We start from the raw sequence: 23,546 nt of genomic DNA, 5'->3' as shown, positions 1-23,546 counted from the left end.
GTTCGTCTGATCCGCAGCAGTTAGCAGGCGATCCTATTTCGCTCCGTGCCGTGCATACCTCTCTTAAAGGCACAAGAGCAGGGCCGGACTCCTCCCTCCCCTTTCTGGCCACTTGGCAACCTTTTGCCTGAAATAGCAACGCGTCCCACTGACATTTCTGCGCCCTCCCTCTACTGTGCGCTCCTGATACGATCGCCAGCCTGGCCTGCTTCCCTTTTAGTTCCTATCAGGCTCCAAGCCACCTTCACAAGGGCTCCTTTTCATTCTCCTTGCTCGCTGGGCATGAAGACTTCGTTGCAGAGGCTCAGACGACCGGCTGCAGAATGAATGAGGCGCCTTGGCCCTGCGCCTCCTGGGTGGCCGGGGCCAGCGAGTTACCTGCGAGGCGCCCTTCCGCGCTTGCAAAATGGAGACGCCCATTTGTTTAGCCGACCTTGAGGGGGAAGGAGGGGAGCGAGCTTTACTTACAGGGCATCTGGCGATTTTTTTTTGCCCTCATCCCTGTGTGCCTAGCTTAGTTAGTAGGATACGAGCGGGCTGGTGGTAAAGTAGGCCCGGTTAGAGGACTTCTTGCACCTTTAAGCAGGCATTCCCTTATGCCTCTTGGAAGACATATGGCAGATCCACACCATGCCTTTAAAGTGCATCCAAGTTGCCTGATACAGAGGCAGATCCTTGGCCCATCTAGCTCTATGCTGTCTACACTAATGTTCCAGGGTTTTAGACAGGAGGCTCTCCCAGGTCCCCTTCTGACTTGGAGATGTCACTGCAGAGATATAGTCATCCAGGATTTGGGTGGGTGGGTCTTAGACCCCTTGCTTTTTTTGGGAGCAGGGTCCCAGGAAGGTCCCTTTGTCTCCAGCATCCTGTGAGATCAGCATGAAAGGGGAGTTGTATTAGTCACTGAGAAGAGTCTTCTAACATACTTCCTTGTCCTTTCCTGCTGATTGGAGCCATTCAAAGTGAAAGGAGATGAATCAGCCACAGGGAAGACTCTTTTCAGTAGTTAACTCTCTCCCCTTCCATTCTTGTTGGCTCTTAGGGATGGCTGTTGTTGTGGGAAAAGGCATTAACAAGGATCTCATTCTTAACCCAGCAGCAAAAAAGGAGGCCGTGGCTGTGACTCTTTGAAGGGGCCCCACTTCTGAATTTATCACTACACTAGTGTGCCATGGATTGAACCTGGCACTTTTGGTATGCAAAGCGGATGCTCTGCTTCTGAACTATATAGCCTGATCCTAGGCATCTCTTACTTAGAAGTAAAGCACACTGGTTTTAATGGAGCTTACTCCCAAGTAAGTGGGTATAGAGTCGTGGCCTCAAGTGCAAGTTCTATAGGTTAGGAGCTCTTGCCTATGTGGAAATGTGGCAAAATTGGCTAACAGTGTTAGAATCTCTACAGCACTTGCTGTTCTGTGGCTATTTACTGTATGTTTTATGGACAAGTAAAGCTGGATTTTTGGTGCAGGTTGGTTTGGTAATAAAATTGCACCGATTTTGCCGGCCCTTGGCAGCGTGCTTTGGGAACATAGTTTCTGCCAGCTCCTTGCTCTTCCTGATGGGGAGTGTCAGGATAGTATACTTTTAAAATCCTGAAGCCCACTGTAATTTCCAAATAGAAATAGGCTAATCAGTTGGGGTTATGCAGTTTTTAATTTAGCGGCTCTAGAATTTTTACCCTCACCCTCCAAGCAAAGTTCACACAGTGGATAGTTAAATTATGGAATTTCTCCTACAAGAGGCAGGGATGGCCACCAGTTTGGATGGCTTTAAAAGAGGACTAGACAAATTCCTGAAGAAGGTTATCAATGGTTACTAGCCATGATGACTGTGCTCTCCTTCCACAGTCGAGGCAGTATACTTCTGAATACCTGGAAAAGGCAGGAGGGGAGAGGATTCTTCTTTGTACTCAGGTCTTGCTTGTGGGCTTCCCATGGGCATCTGTGTGAACAGGATTTTGGACTAGATGGGCCACTGGCCTGATCCAGCAAGCTCTTCTTATGTGCTTAGTTTTCCAGGGCAAAGTTACCAAAAGCAAACAGTAAAAATAACAGGTTTAAATGTTGAACAAATATGCTGAAAGCAACAGAATTCTAAAAGACTTTTAAAGATTTTTTTTTTTTTTGCTCCTGGGGCTGATGGGGTTTGTGGCCCAAAACATATTATGTTATGTTAATGTTTATTTATACCCTGCCTTTCGGCCAAAAGGCCCTCAGGGTGGCTTACGGAAAAAGTAAACACAAATATAAAAATACATCAACAAAGCAATACATCAATAAGCAATACATTGTAGAAAAAATTAAATTAAATAGCAAATAACATTATATTAAGAAAAAATATCCAGGAAAGGCATTCTGTCTTGCCTGAACTTACAACCGTTTCAAGGGCGGTTCCAGGTTGGCAAAGGCTGGCCTACACTGACTGGCAGCAGCTCTTGAGGGATCCAGGCAGAAGTCTTTGCCAGCTTTGCCAGGGGATGCTGGCACTGAATCTGGTACCTTTTGCATGCAAAGCAGATGTTACCTCAAGTGGTTCTGCTTCTAATCTACAGTGCTGGCAAGGAAGGTCAAACTCTGTCCCATAGGCTTAGGCCCATGGGTCCTTCTACTCTTGTCCAGGAGTGTCACAACATCCAGCTGTGTGTGCCAGAGGTTGGCCACTCATGCTCTGCAAGTGAGTGAGGAATTATGTGCAAGGACCTAGCAATCTGTATTTAGTGGGACGATGGTGTTCTGCCTACTTCTAGATTCCATGATGAAGGTAATGACTGTGTGAGATGCAGTGTCACACTGGCAGATGTCATAGGCTGCAATGGGAAGGGGAAGAAAAGTAAGTCCCTTTTGCACAAGCAGAAGTCCAGCTTTGGATTAGGTGTCAACCAGTCTTAATGTGCTTAATGTGCATCATTTTGGTTCATGAAGTTTCCATATGCATAATAATAATAATAAAAATAAAAATAAAATTTTATTTATGAGTCGCCTATCTGGCCAAATTAACGGCCACTCTAGGCGACGTACATTAATACAATAAAATACAATATACAATCAATAAGACCATCATTCATCTAAACACCACTCTACCAATTAATAAACATTAATAACTAACCCGCCCCAGAGATCCCATAGGCCTGCTTGAATAGCCAGGTTTTCAAGGCCCGGCGGAAACTTATTAGGGAGGGGGCATGGCGAAGATCGAAAGGAAGGGAATTCCAGAGGGTGGGGGCCACAATCGAAAATGCCCTCTCTCTGGTCCGCACCAGTCTTGCTGTTTTAACTGGTGGAACCGAGAGAAGGTCTTGTGTGGCTGATCTCATCAGGCGGCATAATTGGTGATGCTGGAGGCGCTCCTTCAGATAAACTGGGCCGAAACCGTATAGGGCTTTAAAGGTTAACACCAACACCTTGAATTGGGCCCAGTAAATAACTGGTAGCCAGTGTAGATCTACTAACACCAGAGTAATATGATCACGATGACGGCTGTTCATGATCAACCGTGCTGCTGCGTTCTGTATCAGTTGTAGTTTCCGGACCGTTTTCAAGGGTAACCCCACATAGAGCGCATTGCAGTAGTCTAAGCGAGAGGAGACCAGGGCATGTATCACCCATGGGAGCAGATGGGCAGGAAGGTAGGGTTGCAGCCTTTGTATCAGGTGTAATTGATACCAAGCTGCCCGGCTCACTGCCGAAATCTGAGCCTCCATGGACAGCTGGGAGTCAAGAATGACCCCAAGGCTGCGGACCTGGTCTTTCAGGGGCAATCTTACTCCATTGAACACCAGGTCTATATCTCCCAATCTTCTCTTGTCTCCCACTAGCAACACCTCGGTCTTGTCGGGGTTTAGCTTCAGCCTATTCCTTCCCATCCATCCACTTACGGATTCCAGGAACTTGGACATGGTATCCACAGCCAACTCTGGTGAAGTTTCCATATTTCTTAATGTGCATCATTTTGGTTCATGAAGTTTCCATATGCAGAAATCTGCAGTATGAACTGGAGACTAGTCATGTGTAAAATGATAAATGACTTTGACCTAGTCGGCACACTATGACTGGCTGAAAACTATGTCCTTGTTGGAGAAAGGTGACGAACCGGTAGCTTGGGACTTCTGTTGTTGTGTCAGTGTTGATGAAATGCAGCATGTGACTTTCCATGCTGGGGAGAACAAACTCTTGGCTGGTTCTTTCTATTTAAAGTTTCTTGTGCAGAAGGCTGCCAGAAGCTTCTTCTTAAGCAATGTAGCACTTGATGTTTCTTATTAAACATTGCCGCCCTGGGCTTCTACTGGGAGGAAGGGCGGCATATAAATCTAATCATAAATTAAATTGATAATTAAAATAAATAAATAAAATCAAAACATTCTAAGAAGGAAAATGAGTTGCACAAAGGAAACCTGAGAGAGCTGCCTAATAATCCAATTACAAATGCAGCACATTTTTACATATTAGGTCAGGCTAGCAGATACTTGTAAATGGGTAAAACATACTGCTGATGTTGCAGGATTACAAGGAGGATGCATAGTTTTTTTATTAATTAACAGAGCAGTCCTAAGCATGTCTATTAGAAGTAAACCCCATTGAGTTCGATTGGGCTTACTCCTATGTAAATGGGTATACTGTCTGGCAGGGGTGGGGAATATTTTTGGCCTGGCAGGCCAGATCTTTATCTCCTCCCACCATGCAGGCCAACTTTGACAGGTGTGTGTGTGTGGGGAGATAGCTATGAATTAGGATTGAACTCCCCATGCAGCAGCTGCTATGTGAAGAGTTTAGTCCTACTTTCTGCAGGTTATGGCTGCATCGGCCACTTCCCCATGGGGGACTTGCACATGCAGCTGAATTGAGTAGGACTGTATCCCCATCCATCGGCTGATGTCACCTGATTGATAGGTGACAGATTATTTTAGAAAAACGGCCTCATGGGCCAAATTTGAATCTTTGACAGGCTAAGGCTGGCCAGAAGTTCCCCACCCCGCTATAATCCTAAATTCATTTATTAGGGAGTATGTTTCATTGAATTCAGTAGAACTTGCTTCTGGGTAAATATGCTTGCACTGCAAGGGATCTTATTTATTAAGAGTTTTATCTTGCCATTCCATTTAGAAACATCCACAAGGTGACCGGTAGATAATTAAAGTACAATAAAAATGTATAAACTGCAACAAGAATCAACGTTTTACAGTGCAATTCTAACCATGTCTATTCAGAAGTAGAACAGATTGAAGTCTATTCAATAGGGCTTACCCCAGGTGAGTAGGGTTATGCAGCCTCGGTAATTAAGGCTGCAATCTAATGCACACTTACTTTGGAGTAAGACCCATTGAATCCAATGGAGCTTACTTCTGAGTAGACATGTAGTAGATTGCTGCCTAAAACTCTTTGATAACTTAAGGTTTTATTTTGATTACTTAGATGGCAAAATATTAAAACAAATGCAAATAAAAAAGAGAAATATAAACAAGTTTTAAAATAGTTGGAATCCAGTAGCCCGTTGTGTTAAGGGAAAACTTTCAGGGATTTCAGGAAAGGAAATTGATTATATGTTTTTAAGAATATTGGTTTGTCCGACTAAGTAATATCCTTTTCCTTTTTTTTTGTATAATAAAAATATAATTGAGTGTTGTTATGTGATTTTTATGTATGAAATAAATATATTTGTTAAAAAAGTATGCTGTCAGACATCAAAATGAGACAAGACAGAGCCTTTCTTATTTATTTAAAATTATTTATATACCGCTCCTTATAAAATATATCACATAAGTTTTACCAGTTTAAAATACAACAGTACAAACAATTAATTGAAGCTAGACAAAAAATAGCCATACAACATGGAATAATAACACAACTTGAATCTTCAAAAGCCGAGTGGAATAAACAAACTGGACTAGGCTTTAAAGAAGAACAAGTGGGATTTGTAACAAAATGTTGCAGTGCATCGTCACTTTTAAAAGGAGCATTCCTGTTCAGTATTCCAGACAGCCATTTTCTCCAAGCAGGTCATTCCACTTTGTCTTCCCTCCGTGCACACATCGCTACTGAGCACGCTCAGTCCTCATTGGGCAATTTTTATTTTATTGCCCTCTTACTTTTTTTAAAAAATTGTGCTTCTATGAACCTTAATGTTATTGGATTCATTCATTGGCGATCACTCGTGGCTGAGCAAGATTGTCTTCCAAGATAATTTGGTTGGAAGACGCCTGTGCATGAATTTGTTTTATGTGTCAACACACAATCTTGACAGAAAAAGGCTTGGATCCAGTGGCATGGATACCATGACGATTGGAAGTCTTATATCTGCTGCAGCCTTCATCCGCTTTCACAGCCGTTGTAACATACACATTGTTATCATAGAATCATAGAATAGTAGAGTTGGAAGGGGCCTATAAGGCCATCAAGTCCAACCCCCTGCTCAATGCAGGAATCCAAATCAAAGCATTCCCGACAGATGGCTGTCCAGCTGCCTCTTGAATGCCTCCAGTGTCGGAGAGCCCACTACCTCTCTAGGTAAATGTTTCCATTGTCGTATGGTTCTAACAGTTAGGAAGTTTTTCCTGATGTCCAGTTGAAATCTGGCTTCCTGCAACTTGAGCCCATTGTTCCATGTCCTGCACTCTGGAACGATGGAGAAGAGATCCCGGCCCTCCTGTATGTGACAACCTTTCATGTACTTGAAGAGTGCTATCATATCTCCCCTCAGTCTTCTCTTCTCCAGGCTAATCATGCCCAGTTCTTTCAGTCTCTCCTCATAGGGCTTTGTTTCCAGTCCCCTGATCATCCTTGTTGCCCTCCTCTGAACTTGTACCAATTTGTCTGCATCCTTCTTGGGATTGAAGTACGGAAACCAGAACGGTTGAAGACATTCTTGGATCTTTCTTTGTCTGGTTCCTCTCCCTTGACCTTACTGCCATGGGTGACCCTGCTGGGAGTACATGACTCCCGCTGGCATCGCTCATAGGGTTCATTGGAACACACAAGACCACTCACCACTACAAGGTGACGATCCATCGAGTGGGTGTTATTGGGTAGCCTTATATGAATAATGCATAAAGCAAATAAGCACTCTGATGCCTCTCTCCCGTTTCTCATCCTGTTGGCTATCATCCTGTTGGCACTCACCACCTGAATGTGCTATTAGAAGGAAGTGAGCATGTGACAGTTATAATAATCAAATGAAAGGTGGAAGTTTGACTGCCCTTGCTGCTGGCATTGATATGCAGTGGCCACAGTCACAACCAAATTAACATTGGTTCTGGTTTCTGCCTGTTGAGACTGACATTATGAATATGATCCTAAACACTCTTCCAGATTGAATCTAAGTGTGACTACTTGGAAGGAGGAAGGTTTCATGACTTCAGTGAAGCTTACATCTTGCTATGTATGCTCAGGACTGTAGCCTGAACTGCAAGTAAACTAATGTGCAGTCTGTGTAAGTTGCTTTTCAGTTATCCAGTCTTAAAAGAGAGTATTATTTTTATTTTATATATTTAACAAAAAATTTGGATACCACTCATTGTTAAAACAACAACCTTGTAAGTGGTTTCCAAGAAATATTAAAGTTATATAAAAAAGTTAGAAACAAGTAATTAAACATTTAAAAGACAATTAAAATCAGCAGACTGAAACAGAAATACAAGTTATCCTGATTTTTCAATTCCTGCTTTTTTGTCCAAGGAACAATTTTTTTCAAAATATTCCCGGATGGGGTCTCTCTGAACTCCCAGAAGCCATGACAATTCTTCTGTGGCAAAAGTGTGGAGGAATATAGGAATTGGAAGTTGTGTCTGTACTAGAACGTCTTCCTTTTTTTCTTTCCGGTCCTCTCCGCTGTTCCTTTCTACTCTGCCTCCAGCTGTCCTTTTCTATTTTGTCTCTGCCCTAATTCTTTTGCCATCTCATTCCCATCAGGCCCGTATCTTTGCACATGTAACTTTAGTTAGAGAAACAGAAGCTGAAAGTCCAGGACTTTGAAGAAGCAAAAGCTTGTAGTCAGACTGGGCAGATTCATTTTCATGAGGTGAAAAACTGAAGTGAATGCCCATGTTTGATTGGTATGTAGCTCATTGGTGTATGTGTGCGTGATAAAGCCATTAATTCATTTTTATGAGACTGAAAGTTAGGTTTAGCGTGTTTGCAATAAGATTGAATGGAATGTGAGAGAAATTTACTCCTATACTTTTTTAAAAAAAATCTGATTAAGTAAAAACATTGAATTTAAATTTTTAAAAAGTCTGATTTTTTTAAAAAAAACACCCTGATTTTTATCCACTTTGGTTGTGTTGGATGAGACATCACTGCAAGAGTAGCCTGAAGATGCTGACTCAGCTCTTTACAGGACATAAGAAGGGCTGGGGTAGGGAAACGGGGCAGCAGCACTGTGGAAAGGAACTTGGATGCTAAAACCACCACAGAGGCAACAGAGGAAGCCTAGGTGAGGTGGACTTAAGGTAGGACTTGATAAAACAGAGGACTGTATGGATAGTAACAGCACAACCCTGGACATTGGAAAGACCCCGAGTGGAGGGAAAGGGATGTGTAAAGCATATTACAGTAATTAAAACTGTACTATTGAGCCTCACAGGAACCTGCATCTAACAAAGGAGTAAGAGCCTCATCAAGCCTCCTCTGCAAATTTGAGTAGATTTGGAGTTCTGAAGGGATCCTAACATGCAGCTGCAACATCCTACTGGGACAGTAAAATAGGATACCACTAATGGGATATCCTTCTTTATTGTGAATGAGTACGTAAGATTGTGCCCTGATGCATTCTCCCTTTTGTTTTTACTTTTCCAGAGTTGTGGCTGCTGTTTTTCTACAAGCAGCCATCACAACACTAAATTTTACACTGATCCAGTAGAAGCAGTAAAAGATATACCCAATGGGGCCACTCTCCTTGTTGGTGGTAAGTAATGGGAACCTCTTGCGCTCTCCCAAAGAAGTTACTTGTTCAGTTCTATAAACTGGAAACATCCCTCCCGCCCCGCCGCAGAAGATAAATGATATTCTTAAGATTTTCAAAGTTTCAGGCAAAACTTACTGAAGGATTTCTAGGCCTTTGATAGAATGGGGGAAGGGCGATGCCTCAGTGGTAGAGCATCTGGCTTGCACACAGAAGATCCCATGTTCAATCCCCGGCGTCTCCAGGTAAGGCTGTGAAAGGCAGCCTGTCTGAAACCCTGGAGATCTGATTCCAGTTGGTGTAGTAGATGATACTGAGCTGTATGGGACCAATGGTCTGACTTGGTTTAAGGCAGCTTCTTGTGTAACGGAATTTATCTTGACTCCTTCCACACCCATTCTTTGATAGCAGCCTTCCCCAGCCTTGGTTTCCCAGGTGTTACTGGACAACAACTCCCATTATCCCCCGTCAGATTGGCCAATAGTCAAGGATAATGGAAGTTGGAGTCCAACAACATTTGGAGACTCATTTAAAGTTGGGAAAGGCATTTCTTCAGACTATCTCTACATGTTCTACTGCAGGGAGGGAAGAGCATAATTAGGCTCGCTAGTCCCACCCCCGTCCCCGCCCCCCATGTCAGGGTTCCTCTGGGTTTTGCCCCTTAAGTGTTTGGTTGAAGGTCTGGAAGGAGCCTGTGAATGTAGACTCTCTGCACGACTGGGAATCCCCATTGTCCTGGGTCCTGATTTTGTGGTGAGACAACATGTCTACACCTGTGTGTCAGTTCCGTGAAGGTCAGGGGGTTGAGAAAAGGGGTGTGAGCCTCTTACCCCTTCATGCATACAGTATGCATGCAATTTAGAAGATGCAGAAAGGGATTATATTTTGACTGGAATGGGAAGTTTATTTATTTATATATAAAAGCATTTATATACCATCTTCTCACAAAACATCAGAGTGGTATACAGCAACATAAAAATATTTAAAAGCAATACAAATCAATCATCAAAATAACTGGCTAGTCTGAAGACATTTTCAACAGCTTCAAGAGATGCCTGCAAGCTAGGTACTGGTACACCTCTGTCTCTGAACAGGAACAACTCTGCTACCACCTTTGGCTTCAAGGACCCAACTTACTGGCCACACCTAGTGCTCTGAGTTGCAAAAACATCTGTGCAGTCCCATATACATTTCCTTCAGTGAGTCTGTGCATCTATAGGCTTTTGGAGTTGGTGGTAATAACAACACTAATCTTTGCCCTTGAAAATTTACGAGACAAAGTTATAGGTGCAATTTAGGGTAAAAGCAAGCATCACACACATTTTACAAGTAATGTTTTTTGAACAAGGTGAGGTCTTCAGGATGCAGGTGAAGTTCTCATGACAGAGCATAAAAATATTTAAAGTTGAGAGCTTTTAGAATATGAAGGGCTGTAGTTTGGTCTCTGCTGACTAGAATTATACCTTTATCACCAAGAGGATTGCTCTGGAAGATCAACAGCCTAAGAAAATAGAAAGATAAATAGAGGAAGGATTGTGTAGATAGTTTTATTGCTGGAGAGGGCAATATTTGCAGAAAGGGGAAACCAGCACAGAGTTCAGTTGAGAAGAAAGCTGTGATCTGTAAGATGGGGAAGAGGTCAAGTTTGCATTTGTGCAATGTAAAAAAAGAGTGGGGGAGAGAGAGAGAAATTGTAGGAAGCCTTCAATGTGGGGTGGGGAATGCTTTTAGTCTGGCAGGCCAAATCTTTATCTCAGCCCCCACCTCACGGTCAAGCTTTGACAAGTGGATGGGACCACTCACTTGTCAACCATCTGACATCATAATGACATAAGGGGGCTGATGCGTGGGTCGTTCCACCCACCTGTCAAAGTTAGTCTATAGGGATGGGAGGGGGGAGATGGTGACCAAGAGCACTGAATTCCCTGTGCAATCATACCTAATGTCACACATGATGTCACGTGTGGGGGCAGGTGGGCATGGTTTTTGGAAAATGACTTGGTGAGTCAGACGGGGAGTCCTGGCAGGCCAAAGGCTCCCTATCCCTCTGCTAATAAGTGAATGGTTACATTTCTAAAACATCCATCTGAGAACGTTCTGTTTCTATCTATTGTTTCAGAAGCTAGTTGGGTTTTTCCTCTTTGCAATCCACAAATTTGATCATCACACTGATATTTAATAGGTTCCTTAAGTTTTGGATTGGCTTACTAGTGAGCCGTAATTTGCGTGGTATCTGGTGGAGCTTACCATCACCCAAGTCTTTTGTGAATGCCAAAGAATTGGGAGATGGGTAGGGGAGGACTTTTGTTGGCCTTATGCCTAATGTTTTATTTTTCAGTTATTATTACATTTATATTCCACCTTTCCTCCACGAAACAGAAGGTGGGATACAAACACAGTTCTCCCCCTCTCCATTTCAGGTTAGGCTGAGAGGCAATGACTGGCCCACAATCACCCAGGGACCTTCATGGCTGAGTGGGGATTTGAACCCTGGTCTCCCAGGTCCTAGTCCAATATTCTAACCACTACACCATACTGCATCATATGAGAGAGACCACTTCTTTTGAGTGGTGTTCCTTCATGTGCTACTGAGCCGGGTCCCTGCCCCAATTGAGAGAATTTGGTACGTGTGTGTGTCGTTTTTTTAATGGAGTTGTTCACTGATGAGTAATTTGTTTGTGTTGCATAGGTTTTGGGCTCTGTGGCATTCCCGAGAACCTCATAGGAGCACTGTTGAAGACTGGCGTAAAAGGCATAACTGCTGTCAGTAACAATGCAGGGTATGTGTGCATCTGTTCTTGGTTCACTCATTATTCAAAATCTAATTGGGATTCTCTTTGCACACTGACAACGGATCCCTAGCCCTGTTGCATTGTGTGTGTGTGTTTGTATGGGTAGAGAAGCACCCTATTTTTCCCTCTGGAAGAACCCATGTTGAAAAATAGAAGTCTGTTTGGCATTAAGCAGTATGTAAATTTATAAATAATAATGATTTGAAATGATGAGGCTAAAATGACTTTAAAAGCATTATATAAAAGTTTTAATAGGTCTGAACAGTGCCTAGCTGTATTCTTGTATGCAAAGCGTTGAGACCTGTGTCTTCATTTGAATTGACTTTCCTGTGTTACCAGTCTTAACAAGTGTCTCCACAATTCCAGAGGGATTTGGATGCTTCCTGTGAAAGCTCAGGCTTTCTAATCTAACATACTTTCCTTGAATGCTACACTTCACCAGTTAAACATTAATAAGCTCTTCTCCTCATTTGTTGATACTAGTATTGACAGTGTAACTGAATGATAAGATAATACAGGTTCCTCCATTATTAAAACACTTTTGGTCTTTTTTCATTTCGCAATTTGATTGCCATTGTTGGAAACTTGACACGGTATACTGAGAATACATGAAATGATATATTTAAACTATACACAAGGTTTTTTTATGGTAATACTTAAGAAATGTCAGGATTGTTTTAGTTACTACACTTCTCTTTTTTGTTGTGAGAAGAGATATTTAGGAGTGTTCTGCAGATCTGAGTAACCTGTATTCTCTGCATCTCCCCCCCTTTAAAAAAAATAATACATGCCGGTAGTTTCCCTAACCATTAAATGTGAAACATTGCAAACAGAGGTTTCTCTTTCATTGGGACTGCTAGAGTTGTTGCTCCAGATCTTAACTGGCAGGTGTTTACATGGATGCAGAAGGGAAATGTTTTTAATCACTGTTGAGAAACGGTTATGAAATACAAAGGAATAGCTGTGGGTAATTAGGTTTAAGCAGAGCTTAAACAGGGAAGGGCAGTTACTCAATGGAAGAGCCTCTGCTTTGCATGCAAAAGGTCCCAGGCTCAATCCCTGGCATTGCAGTTAGGGCTGGGAGAAGCACCTGTCTGAAAGCCTGGAAAGCTGCAGCCAGTCGATATAAACTAGGGGTAGACAAAGTGGTGCCTCCCAATGCTGTTGGACTACAACTCACATTACCCCGACCATTGGTCAGGCTGGCTGGGGCTAATGGAAGTTGTAGTCTAGCAATATCTGGATTCTATTTTGACTATTCCTGGTGTCAGCAATACTGAGCTAGATGGTCTGACACAGTGTAAGGCAGCTTCCTTTGTTCCTATGTATTTAAGGTAAAAACAGTGTGGCACATTCACAACAGCAGTCACAGCAATCTCTTGTGGGCTGTGTCTATGCCATACTAATTTCCTAACCATAGTACGAAACAACCCAGAGTTCTGATTAAGTCCTAGCTGAATTTGCTGATCAGTTCTAGTTTAGCCGTGTCAGGCTAGAACCTCACTTTTGAAGTCTTTTTGTTGAAATATGGTAACCTTGACATCAAAAACTGCCTGGAAAATTTTAAATTATCATTATAATTTAATTTAAAAAAATAAAATTTAAAAACCCATAGTTTTTCAGAAATCAGTGATGGAAAATTTCATTGTCTACGGAGAATGAGCTTCTGTTGTCTGGGCCTCTTAGTTTTTAAATTGGTGTTTTTAACCTTGGAGGTGTTGTGTGCTCTGTTTTAATAGCATTTATTTAATTTTGACTTTATGCTTTTATGTTTAATTTTGAGTGTGAGAAAATGTATAAACCCCTTGCTCAAACCTCCCCCAAACCCAGCAACAACCTGCAAGTGATGAATCAATATGCACATATGTGTGTGTGTGTCTATGTGTATAAGCTGTCCAGGGAATTTTGTGTTACGGGGTGGCATACAAATGCTGAAAACAAAATATATGATACATGATGATGATTTGCAGTTCTCCTGCAGTGTTTAATTTCTAGCCTGTTTGACAGATCCATGATTTTTCTTCTGTGACTGTTATAGATTTTCTTTGTGAGTGCCCAAACAGGGACAAAGGGTATATGGGGTCATGTTGACTGTATTGGCTAAGTTTCTGTGTGAGCTATTTTAATTTCTCAGTCAGTTAGTGTTGGCACTAGCTTAAACATTCCTGATACTCTGGTGCCCTACATCGCACCTGTGAAGAAGTCCACTGAGAAGTTTTACCAAGGCTTTGGTTTACATTTTAGTAAAGGGATCTCCAACCATTTTTTTTGGTGGGGGGCAACCTTTTTGAGCCCCTGCACACATTTGCAAACACATGTGCAAGGGCCACAACCACATACACACATTCTTTCTCTCTCGCTCCTCCCCCACGCCCCCATAAGGCATGAAAAAGTCTCTTTGCCTTTTTTCAAGCCTACTGTGTGTGTGGTGATCTTGGATAGTGCAGCTGAGGAGGCAAGAGGTAACCTTTCCTCTTCAGCTCCAAACACCAGGAAGATTGCCCCTCCCCAGCAACAATTAGGCTTGAAAAAACCCCTTTCCATTAGCTACAATAGAAGGCTTGTTTCAAGCCTAATTGTTGCAGGAGGGGAATGGTGAGGGCAATGGGACATCGTAGGCAGCAGGGAAGGCCTCTGCTGGGCAGATGTGTGCCTCCAGGTGCCAGGTAGCAACCCATTTAGCAAGAGGATTTGTGTGCAGATTTTATAAAATCAAGGATGGTGTACCGTGATTGAACAGAGAAACTTTAAAATTCCAGGCCATCTAGCGTGATTTGAAGTTGATGTGTGGAGCCATCAGAAGTATGAACTTTTTTATGAAGTGCATAATTTAATTTATTACATAAATATATCCCACTTTTGTTCTGTCGTGGAACTCAAGAGCCGCTTCTCACTCAAGTACTGACCAGTCTCAGACCAGTTAAGCTTATTAATTAATTAATTAAGGTTGTATTTGACTAAGCCCTACTCAGAGCAGACCCCCTGAAATTAATGAACCTAAGTTGGTCATGTCCATTAACTTCAGTGGGTCTATCCTGCATTGGACTAGCATTGAATGCCACCCTTAGATTTGGTAATTTATAACCCACTCTTCATTTAAATCAATCTCAGAGTGGGGTACAACACAAAAATATAGAATATATAATAATCTAAAGCAGTCTGAAAAGTCAGACTATCACAACAATAAATCATATTTACATCAACAGCACTGTGAGAGTGACAAAACATCTCTTAGCTAATCACGTAAAAACAATCAAATGTGGATACAGGTTGCTTTGAGTGCTGAGAAATGCATGTTTGGCAATGGAAGTTCATCTTTTTGGATGAGTTTCCTTGCCCAGGGAAGTTTTGAGGTATCCAACAAATTCATCATTTGCATTGTGAAATTAGGATGTACTGACTGAGTCATTTTGCAGCCTCTTGTTGCTTAGCAGTTGAATTTTGATGGACTTGGTCACATTCATTTCAGCTCACAATGGCAACAAATTGTGACCCTGAGATTGCCAAAGAAATAGAAGCTAGAGCCTTCTTTAAAATAAATCCTCAGACCAGCCGAACTATGTGAAATTAATCTTTTAAAAATCAGTTTCATCAGATGTTAACAGTGTTTATTGTAGTATTGACAACGTTAATCATGTATTTCAGAAAAGCTCTTTCTAATTATAGTAGGGAGGTTACTTCAGCATTCTGGTAGGTCAGTTTGTCCTAGTAATTCCTAAAATATGGAGGCTCTAAATATTCACACTCTGTTGACAAGGTTGTTTCAGGCTGCAAAGGAGGAGTGGAAACACAGAAGATTTTCCAAGCCTGAAGTCAACTACTGCATTAGAACTGTGTGTCATGCAGGAGAGAGAACAAAGATTAACCTTGCCTTGTAGTCCCTATTAGATTTCATTTGCTAGGTTTGTGAATATTGTGAATGTGTACCATGTGATGCACATAGTATATGAATATGAAAAAGCTCTAACAACTTTTTCCACTCATGTTTCTGTTTCCATCATGCTCAGAGCGACCAAGAAACAGAAGCCACTCTATTCAGAGAGCACAGGAATGAACTGCACTGAGAAGGGTAAGGGAGCTTGTGGCCCATCCAGTTGGAGTTGGCCTCCAACTCCCAAGAGAGCCCCAGACAGCTTTGCAATGGCCAGGGATGATGGGAACTGTAGTCCAGCAACATTTGGAAGGCCACAGGTTCCCCATCTCTGGGGCTCAATTCCGTACGCCGTGGACACAGGAAGCAGGCCAGAGACGGCCAGTTGCTATCCGGTCCGATGGGATCGGTTTCAGCCTCTTCCCTCTGAGGAAGTGAACAAGATGCTCTCTACTGTGAGACCGACCACCTGTTTGTTTGACCCTTGCCCTACATGGCTGATTGTGGGCTGCAGAGAGAGACTGAGCGATGGGATCAAGGCGGTGGTAAATGCTTCCTTGGAAGAGGGTGCTTTGCCATCTGCCCTCAAGGAGGCGGTAATAAAGCCCATCTTGAAAAAGCCCTCCTTGGATCCCCAAGATTTGAATAACTTCCGCCCAGTCTCCAATCTACCATTTTTGGGGAAGGTGATCGAATGGGTGGTGGCCAAACAGTTACAGACACACTTGGAGGAAGCAGATTACTTAGATCCATTACAATCGGGCTTCAGGACTGGTCATGGAACTGAAACAGCCTTGGTCGCTCTGGTGGATGATTTGAGGAGGGCGTTGGATAGGGGTGAATGCTCATTCCTCGTCCTTCTTGATCTCTCAGTGGCTTTTGATACCGTCGACCATGGTATCCTCCTGGGCCGCCTGGAGGGAATGGGAATTGGAGGCACTGTTTTACGGTGGTTCCGTTCCTATCTCTCTGACAGGCACCAGCGGGTGGCATTGGGAGAGGAGGTTTCAGACCCTTGGCCTCTTAATTGTGGTGTGCCACAGGGCTCTATCCTCTCTTCCATGCTATTTAACATCTATGTAAAGCTGCTGGGAGCTATCATCAGGAGATTTGGGTTGCAGTGCCACCAATATGCGGATGACACTCAGCTCTATCTCTCATTTAAGTCCTCACCGGAGTTGGCTGTGGATACCATTTCCAAGTGCCTGGAGTCTGTAAGTGAATGGATGGGAGGAAACAGGCTGAAACTGAACCCCGACAAGACCGAGATACTGCTTGTGGGAGACAAGAGAAGATTGGGAGATATCGACCTGGTGTTGAATGGGGTAAGATTGCCCCTAAAGGACCAGGTCCGCAGCCTCGGGGTCATTCTTGACTCCAAGCTGTCCATGGAGGCTCAGGTGTTAGCAGTGAGCCGGGCAGCTTGGTATCAGTTACACCTGATACAGAGGCTGCGACCCTATATTCCGGTTCATCTGCTCCCGCGAGTAGTGCATGCCCTGGTCTCCTCTCGCTTAGACTACTGTGATGCGCTCTACGTTGGGCTACCCATGAAGACGGTTCGGAAATTACAACTGGTACAAAATGCAGCGGCACGGCTAATAAAGAATGGCCGCCGGCGGGATCACATCACTCCAGGGTTAGAAGACCTACATTGGTTACCAGTTGTCTTCCGAGCCCAATTCAAGGTGTTGGTGTTAACCTTTAAAGCCCTACATGGTTTCGGTCCAGTTTATCTAAAGGAGCGCCTCCAGCATCACCAAATGTGCCGCCTTACAAGATCAGCCTCACAAGACCTTCTCTCAGTCCCACCAGTGAAAACAATCAGGCTGGTGCGGACTAGAGAGAGGGCATTCTCGACTGTGGCCCCCACCCTCTGGAACTCTCTCCCATACGATCTTCGCCATGCCCCCTCCTTGGTAAGCTTTCGCCAAGGATTAAAAACGTGGCTATTTCAGCGGGCATACAGGATCCCTAGCAAATTTAGTATATAACGTACAGATGTGGGTGGGTTGATTAGTTGAGGACTGTATTCATATGTCGTATTTATATTGTATTTAATTGCTGTATCTTATTTTAAATTGTGTGCGCCACCTAGAGTGGCCGTTCACTCGGCCAGATAGGCGGCATAAAAATAAAATTTTATTATTATTATTATTATTATTATAGAGCATCCCACCTGGGACAAGCATAGGAGGAAAGTGGATTTCTTGCCCCTCCTTGTACAGGTTTGGAGTCCTGTGCCAAGCTAATTTTTTAGATCACAGTCAGCTACTCTTCTCCACTGCTGCTTCATTGCTAGAGGAGAAACCTTCATGATGGCAATAAAGGCCTGGGGAAGCTACTATTTTTGGTGTCATCTTCTAAAAAGTTTTTTTTTATTTTTAAAAGAGAAAACTGGAAATAATCAGTGTGTCTTTTACATTTCAAGTTATAAGCCAGGGGTGGGTAACCTCTGGCCCGGGGCTAAAAGTAGTCCTACAAGCCTCTCTGTCTGGCCATCAGGACTCTCCCCAGGGTGTACTCCTCACCAACCCTGTTCTGCATCCTACTTTGAGTGCTTTCATCTGGCTGGAACCCTTGAACTGTAATAATGCCTCTTGCATCCTGGGATAGGGAGATGTGTGTAGAAACCTCTGACTTTTTTAAAATGTATTTTTGCATGGCTGAATGGAGCCTATTGCACAAATGCAAGAGACCACATTCACACCATACATTCATTCCACTATTGTTCCAGTTTAAACAGTCATGGCTTCCCTCAAAGAATCCTGGGAAGTGAAGTGTGCTGAAAGTTGTTAGGAGACTCCTGTTCTCCTCACAGAACTACAGTTCCCTGAGTGATTTAACAGTCAGTCCCTCTTCCCAGAGAACTCTTGAGAATTATGAGGGAAATAACGGTCTCGTAACAACTCTCAGCACTCTTCACAAACTACCCTTCCCAGGATTCTCTGGGGGAAGCCATGACTGTTTAAAGTGAAAAAAATGTAAGGTGTGAATGTGGCCAGAGTCACATCTGTTGCTCCATCCATTTTTGCCTCTGGCCCCACCTACCCCAGCATGTGGCCCCCAGAAGTTTGCTCACAAAGGAATGTGGCCCTCAGGCTGAAAAAGGTTCCCTATCCTTGTTATAAGGGATATTATGAAATCCAAGATTAGCAAATATTACAGAGCTGTCCCTCCCCCCCTGTTCTCCATCTCTCTCCTTTCATTGCAAAATAAATATTGAACTCAGATGCAATTGTCTTTTACATATTTTTTCTGAGTCTACATGGCAACCATTTTTCTTAAAAGTTGTCCACAAAGAGCAGATCACATGTCCCTGAGTGATGCCATCTTGAACTACAGCAAAGGGATGGGAGGGAAGCCATTACTGTTTAAAGTGGTATGGTATTGCTTTAAATGTATAGTGCAGATTGGGGCCCTACCTACACTTATTCCTGCCATTCTCCACCAAGCCGGTTTCATGTTGGATTGGGGACATTTAACCCAGCTAGCCATAAAACAGGTGACTTACAGTAACTTTTATAACTTTATGGCTTGGAAGGAGGAGGAGGTAGGTATGTACAGGAATACTGTAGCAGTCAACCTAGCAGGATATTTTGCTGGATGGGTGAGTCCGGTGTGTGTGAGTGTGCACGTATGTGTGTGCAAGAGACCAAACCGAAAACATCTATATGGTAAAAGTAAAAACCCAATGTCTAATGGTGCAGCTAGGCAATTTTAGACCCTGTGTTTGGTGGTCTTGCCATTCCTGCGGTACAAAAATAAATACTCTGAGGATGTGTATACCATATTTTAAGTTGCTTAAACTCATACCACCATCATGACAAAAGGAATATGGGTTTGTTTCTTCTGCTCTGGGGCTAAATACATTTACTTCGGAATGCTATTTTGTAGTAGAAAAGCATAATACATTTTTAAAGAAAACGGATCAAATGAACATCCGTAATCCTGTACATCCCTGGCCAGCTGCCAGCCTTGTCTATACAATAGTTTTTAAAATAAGAAGAAAGAAAGGATTCTGTGGAGGCCAGGCCTGGCAACCAAGAGGTCTTCTGTATCTTTAAAAGTAGTGCAGGGGGAAGGGAGAATTCCACCTTGTGGTTTTTCCCATTACAGAGTTGCAAGAACACCTGCACTTGGCTGACTTTCTCTTCTCCTAAAGATACAGGATCAATCTCAGGCCAAGAACTTGGCAACCCTAACCCGAGTGTCCCTCATGGGTGTGGCCTTTTGTCTGCTTCAGATTTTTGTCAAGTTGTAGGTCAATAGCCTGCAACAGCTATGGATGTACTGAAACTGTTTCAGATATGTACTTGCTATTAGCCAATTCGCTGAGGCAGGTAGCCCAGTGGATTAGAGGAGCACTTAATGAGATGAGACAGATATCTCTCTCTAATAACAAGACCTTTTTTTCCACTACTGTTCACCATGGAGCCCATTCTGTGCCCCACATGTCGGCTGAGTAGGGACATGTGTCTTCTACTTTTGGACACAAAAATCTAGACATTTGAGGCTACTTGATGAATAATTGCTTAACAGAGCTTATGTCTTTGTCTTCCCACAAATTACTGTCTTACACCTTTTTGATTTCTCATTACAGTTATAACCCCCTCATGCTTTAACAGGAATATTTATTTTATTTATTATACAAATCTTGCCTTTCCTCCAAGGAACAGGAGGTGGTGTATGTGGTTCTCCCCTTCTCTATTTTATCCTCCCAATGTCTCTGTGGAGTAGTGAAGGCTGAGATCTAGTGACTGCCCAAAGTCACCCAGTGAGTTCCATGGTTAAGTGGGGTTTGAACTCTGACCTCCCAGGTCCTAATTGGGCATTGTAACTACAACATCACGCTCATATGGCAGGTTCCTTTCCAGACCGCCGCCACAAAGCGAAATCCGCCATAAAGCGAAACGCATTGACTAACGTTGTCTAAAATGGCACCCGACGCCTGAAAAACGCTGTAAAAGTGGAACAAGTGTCGTAGGAGCGGGGCCTTTCCGCAATTGACAACCGCTGTATCAGTGGAACACTGCAAAGCGGGGTTCTACTGTATATATTTCCCTGTCGTAGAAGGGGTGGTTAATTATTGAATTATTCTGAATTATTGGGGGTCCCCTCTACAGACTGTGGTCCTGAGGTAGAAGAAACACACATGCCCCCAAGTTCAATCCCGGGCAAATCCAGATACGTGTTGGAAGGACTCTTGTCTGAAATCCTGGGGAGTTGCCAGTTGCTGTAGACCCGGGGGGGGGAGGAACCTCAGGACTGGGACCCACATGTGGCCCTTCAATCCTCTCCCCAGGCCACATTCTGGCCACATTTATGTTTATTGCTCCACCCATTTGTGCCTGTGGCCCTGCCCACTACTGGCATGTGGCCCTTGGAAAGTTGCCAGAAGAGTGTGTGGCCCTTGGGTGGAAAATATTTCCCCGCTCGGGGTGTAGACAAATGATCTAAGTGGACCAATGGTCTGATTAAGAGGCAGCTCCTTTTTCAAACTGGCAAGTTGTAAACACACGCTGATTGTGTCGTGGGTGATCCAGCTGTCTCATTAAATTAGTGTCATCTAACAGTTAAGGGTCTTTACAGTTGTGGCATTCAGGTACTTGAGAATAGCTAGGGTATACATACACAACCCAAGAGTAATGCTAAAGTGTGGAATATCTATCTATGTTACATTTTGGAAAGGGGTGTCTCACTGAGAATTTTCGTAACATTTTGTGGCATGTGGTCACCCTGATGGATGGTCTTTATCATGAGAGAGATTGGGGAGTGCGACCCTATTACCTCTGCTCGATCTGTCGGGCATTTGCAGAGCTTGGAAAAGTTACTTTTTTGAACTACAACTCCCAACAGTCTAATCCAGTGGCCATGCTGGCTGGGGCTGATGGGAGTTGTAGTTTAAAAAAAAGTAACTTTTCCAAGCTCCGGGCATTTGACACCATTAACCATGGTATCCTCCTGGACTGACTCAGTGGGATGGTAGTTGGAGGCACTGTACTACGATGGTTGTGCTCTTACCTTCAGGGTTGCGTCAAGAGAGTGGGTTAGTGTTCCTCAGCCCCCTGGCACTTGGGTAAGTGTTTCTCAGCCCTCTGGCACTTGTGCTATGGGGTTCCGCAGGGTACTATTTGCTCCCCAGTGCTAATCAACATCTATATGAAGCCATTAGGAGTGGTCATTATGAGTTTCGGAGCAAGGTGTCAGTAGAATGCTGATAACACGCAGCTCTATTTCTTTATAACATCTGAATCAGGAGAAGCTGTGGATGGTCTGGATCAGTGTCTGAATGCTGTAGTGAACTGGATGAGGGCCAATTCCCTGCTTGAATCCTGGGAAGATGGAGGTTCTTTGGGTAGGTGGTTCCCATGTCCAGGAGATAGGCAGGTTACCTGTTCTGGATGAGGTCATGCTCCCTCTGAAGGACCAGGTCTGTAGCCTAGGGATACTCCTGGATTCATCTTTGTCACTAGAGGCCCAAGCATCCTGTGGCTAGGAGTGCCTTTTACCAGCATTGCCTTGTTTGTCAGCTACTGCCGCTCCTGGACAGGGATAGTCTAACTTCTGTAGTTCATACATTGGTAACCTCAAGGCTAGATTACTGCAATGCGCTCTATGTGGGGCTATTCTTAGCTTGGTTCAGAAGCTACAGCTGGTGCAAAATGCAGTGGCCAGAATGCTGATGGGATCACATGGCTGACAACATGTGACACCACTTTTAAAACATGTGCACTGGCTGCCCATCTGCTACCAAGCCAGGTTCAAGGTCCTTGTATTAATTTACAAATTCCTGAACAACTTAGATCCAGGGTATCTTAGGGACCGCCTGAACCCTTATATCCCAGCTTGATTATTGAGATAATCTGCAGGAGCAGCTTTGGTTGTCACTTGAGTTGGCGAGGCTCATTTAGTATCGACATGAAATCAAGCCTTCATTGGGCCAGTTCTCTGGAATGCTCTGCAAACAGAGATTCAGCAGGTGCCTTCTGTTTTAACTTTTGATGTTTGTTTTTTCTGTATTTTTAATGTTTTTAAAAAACATTTACATGGTTGTTTTAAAATATTGTAAACTGCTTGGGTGTTTTTAACGAAATGGTGGTATACAAATATTATTATAAATAAATAAATGAGTTTTGTAATGACTGTTGTCTAACAACTTTTTCTGTGTAGGGTAGACAACTTTGGACTTGGGCTCTTGCTTCAGTCCAAGCAGATCAAACGCATGGTATCGTCCTATGTTGGAGAGAATGCAGAATTTGAGCGGCAGTATTTGTGTGGGGAGCTAGAAGTAGAGCTTACGCCACAGGTAAAATGCTTTCCTCAAGGGGCTCATTCATTTTCCTTGTTTCATTATTTACTTAGCTAATAAATGTATAGACTGACTGTCTGTCTGTCTCTCTGTCTGTCTGTCAAATGTCTAAGCAGTTTACATAACTAAGCCATAATACTATGTATTTTGGAAAGCTTGATTGTTTGTTCTCTATGCATTTGGACACCTCCTAAGATATCATAACCAAATTATCCATGATGGTTCCTGAGATGAAGGAGCAGTCCCGCCCCCCATGTTTGGATACAATTGGACACTATTTTGAATCAAGTTTTAAATCTTTCAAAACTGCAGTGATTTTAACCACTGATTTCAAAGCTGTATTTTTGGTTTCTTAGAATTTCTGAGCGATGCTGCACATGAGGCTGCTAGTACAAAATAAAATGAAAATACATGCTATCAATAAAAATCCAGAAAATTGGAACAAAATATTGAGTAGGGCAATCTAAAAATTAACAGTTGGACAATGCCTGAAGAAATAAATAAGGTTTTAATAGCCATCTAAAACATGTCCCAGTTGACACCTCTTGGATTGCATTGGGGAGGGTGTTCCAGTGAGTCAGTTCATGGCAGAAAAGGCCCACTTCTGCATTGTCACTAGATGGCACTCTTCCAGCCATGGTATAACCAGCAGGGCCTTTTGAAACTATTTCCAAGGCTT

General features: G+C 43.2%; 1 protein-coding gene across 1 annotated transcript in view; it reads left to right on the top strand.

Moving 5' to 3' along the window:
- OXCT1 (3-oxoacid CoA-transferase 1) overlaps positions 1-23,546 on the top strand; it is a 78,950-nt gene that overhangs the window by 445 nt on the left and 54,959 nt on the right. Inside the window, exons 2-4 of the mRNA XM_061617185.1 lie at positions 8,787-8,895; positions 11,582-11,672; positions 22,729-22,864. Coding sequence (XP_061473169.1) covers positions 8,787-8,895; positions 11,582-11,672; positions 22,729-22,864 — 336 coding nt within the window. The remainder of the gene's footprint in view (positions 1-8,786; positions 8,896-11,581; positions 11,673-22,728; positions 22,865-23,546) is intronic.

This window comes from Rhineura floridana, chromosome 1 (assembly GCF_030035675.1).
Source record: "Rhineura floridana isolate rRhiFlo1 chromosome 1, rRhiFlo1.hap2, whole genome shotgun sequence".
Lineage (NCBI taxonomy): Eukaryota > Metazoa > Chordata > Lepidosauria > Squamata > Rhineuridae > Rhineura > Rhineura floridana.
Note: the sequence above shows the minus strand (reverse complement) of the source record. Positions and strands in the feature narration are given on the sequence as shown.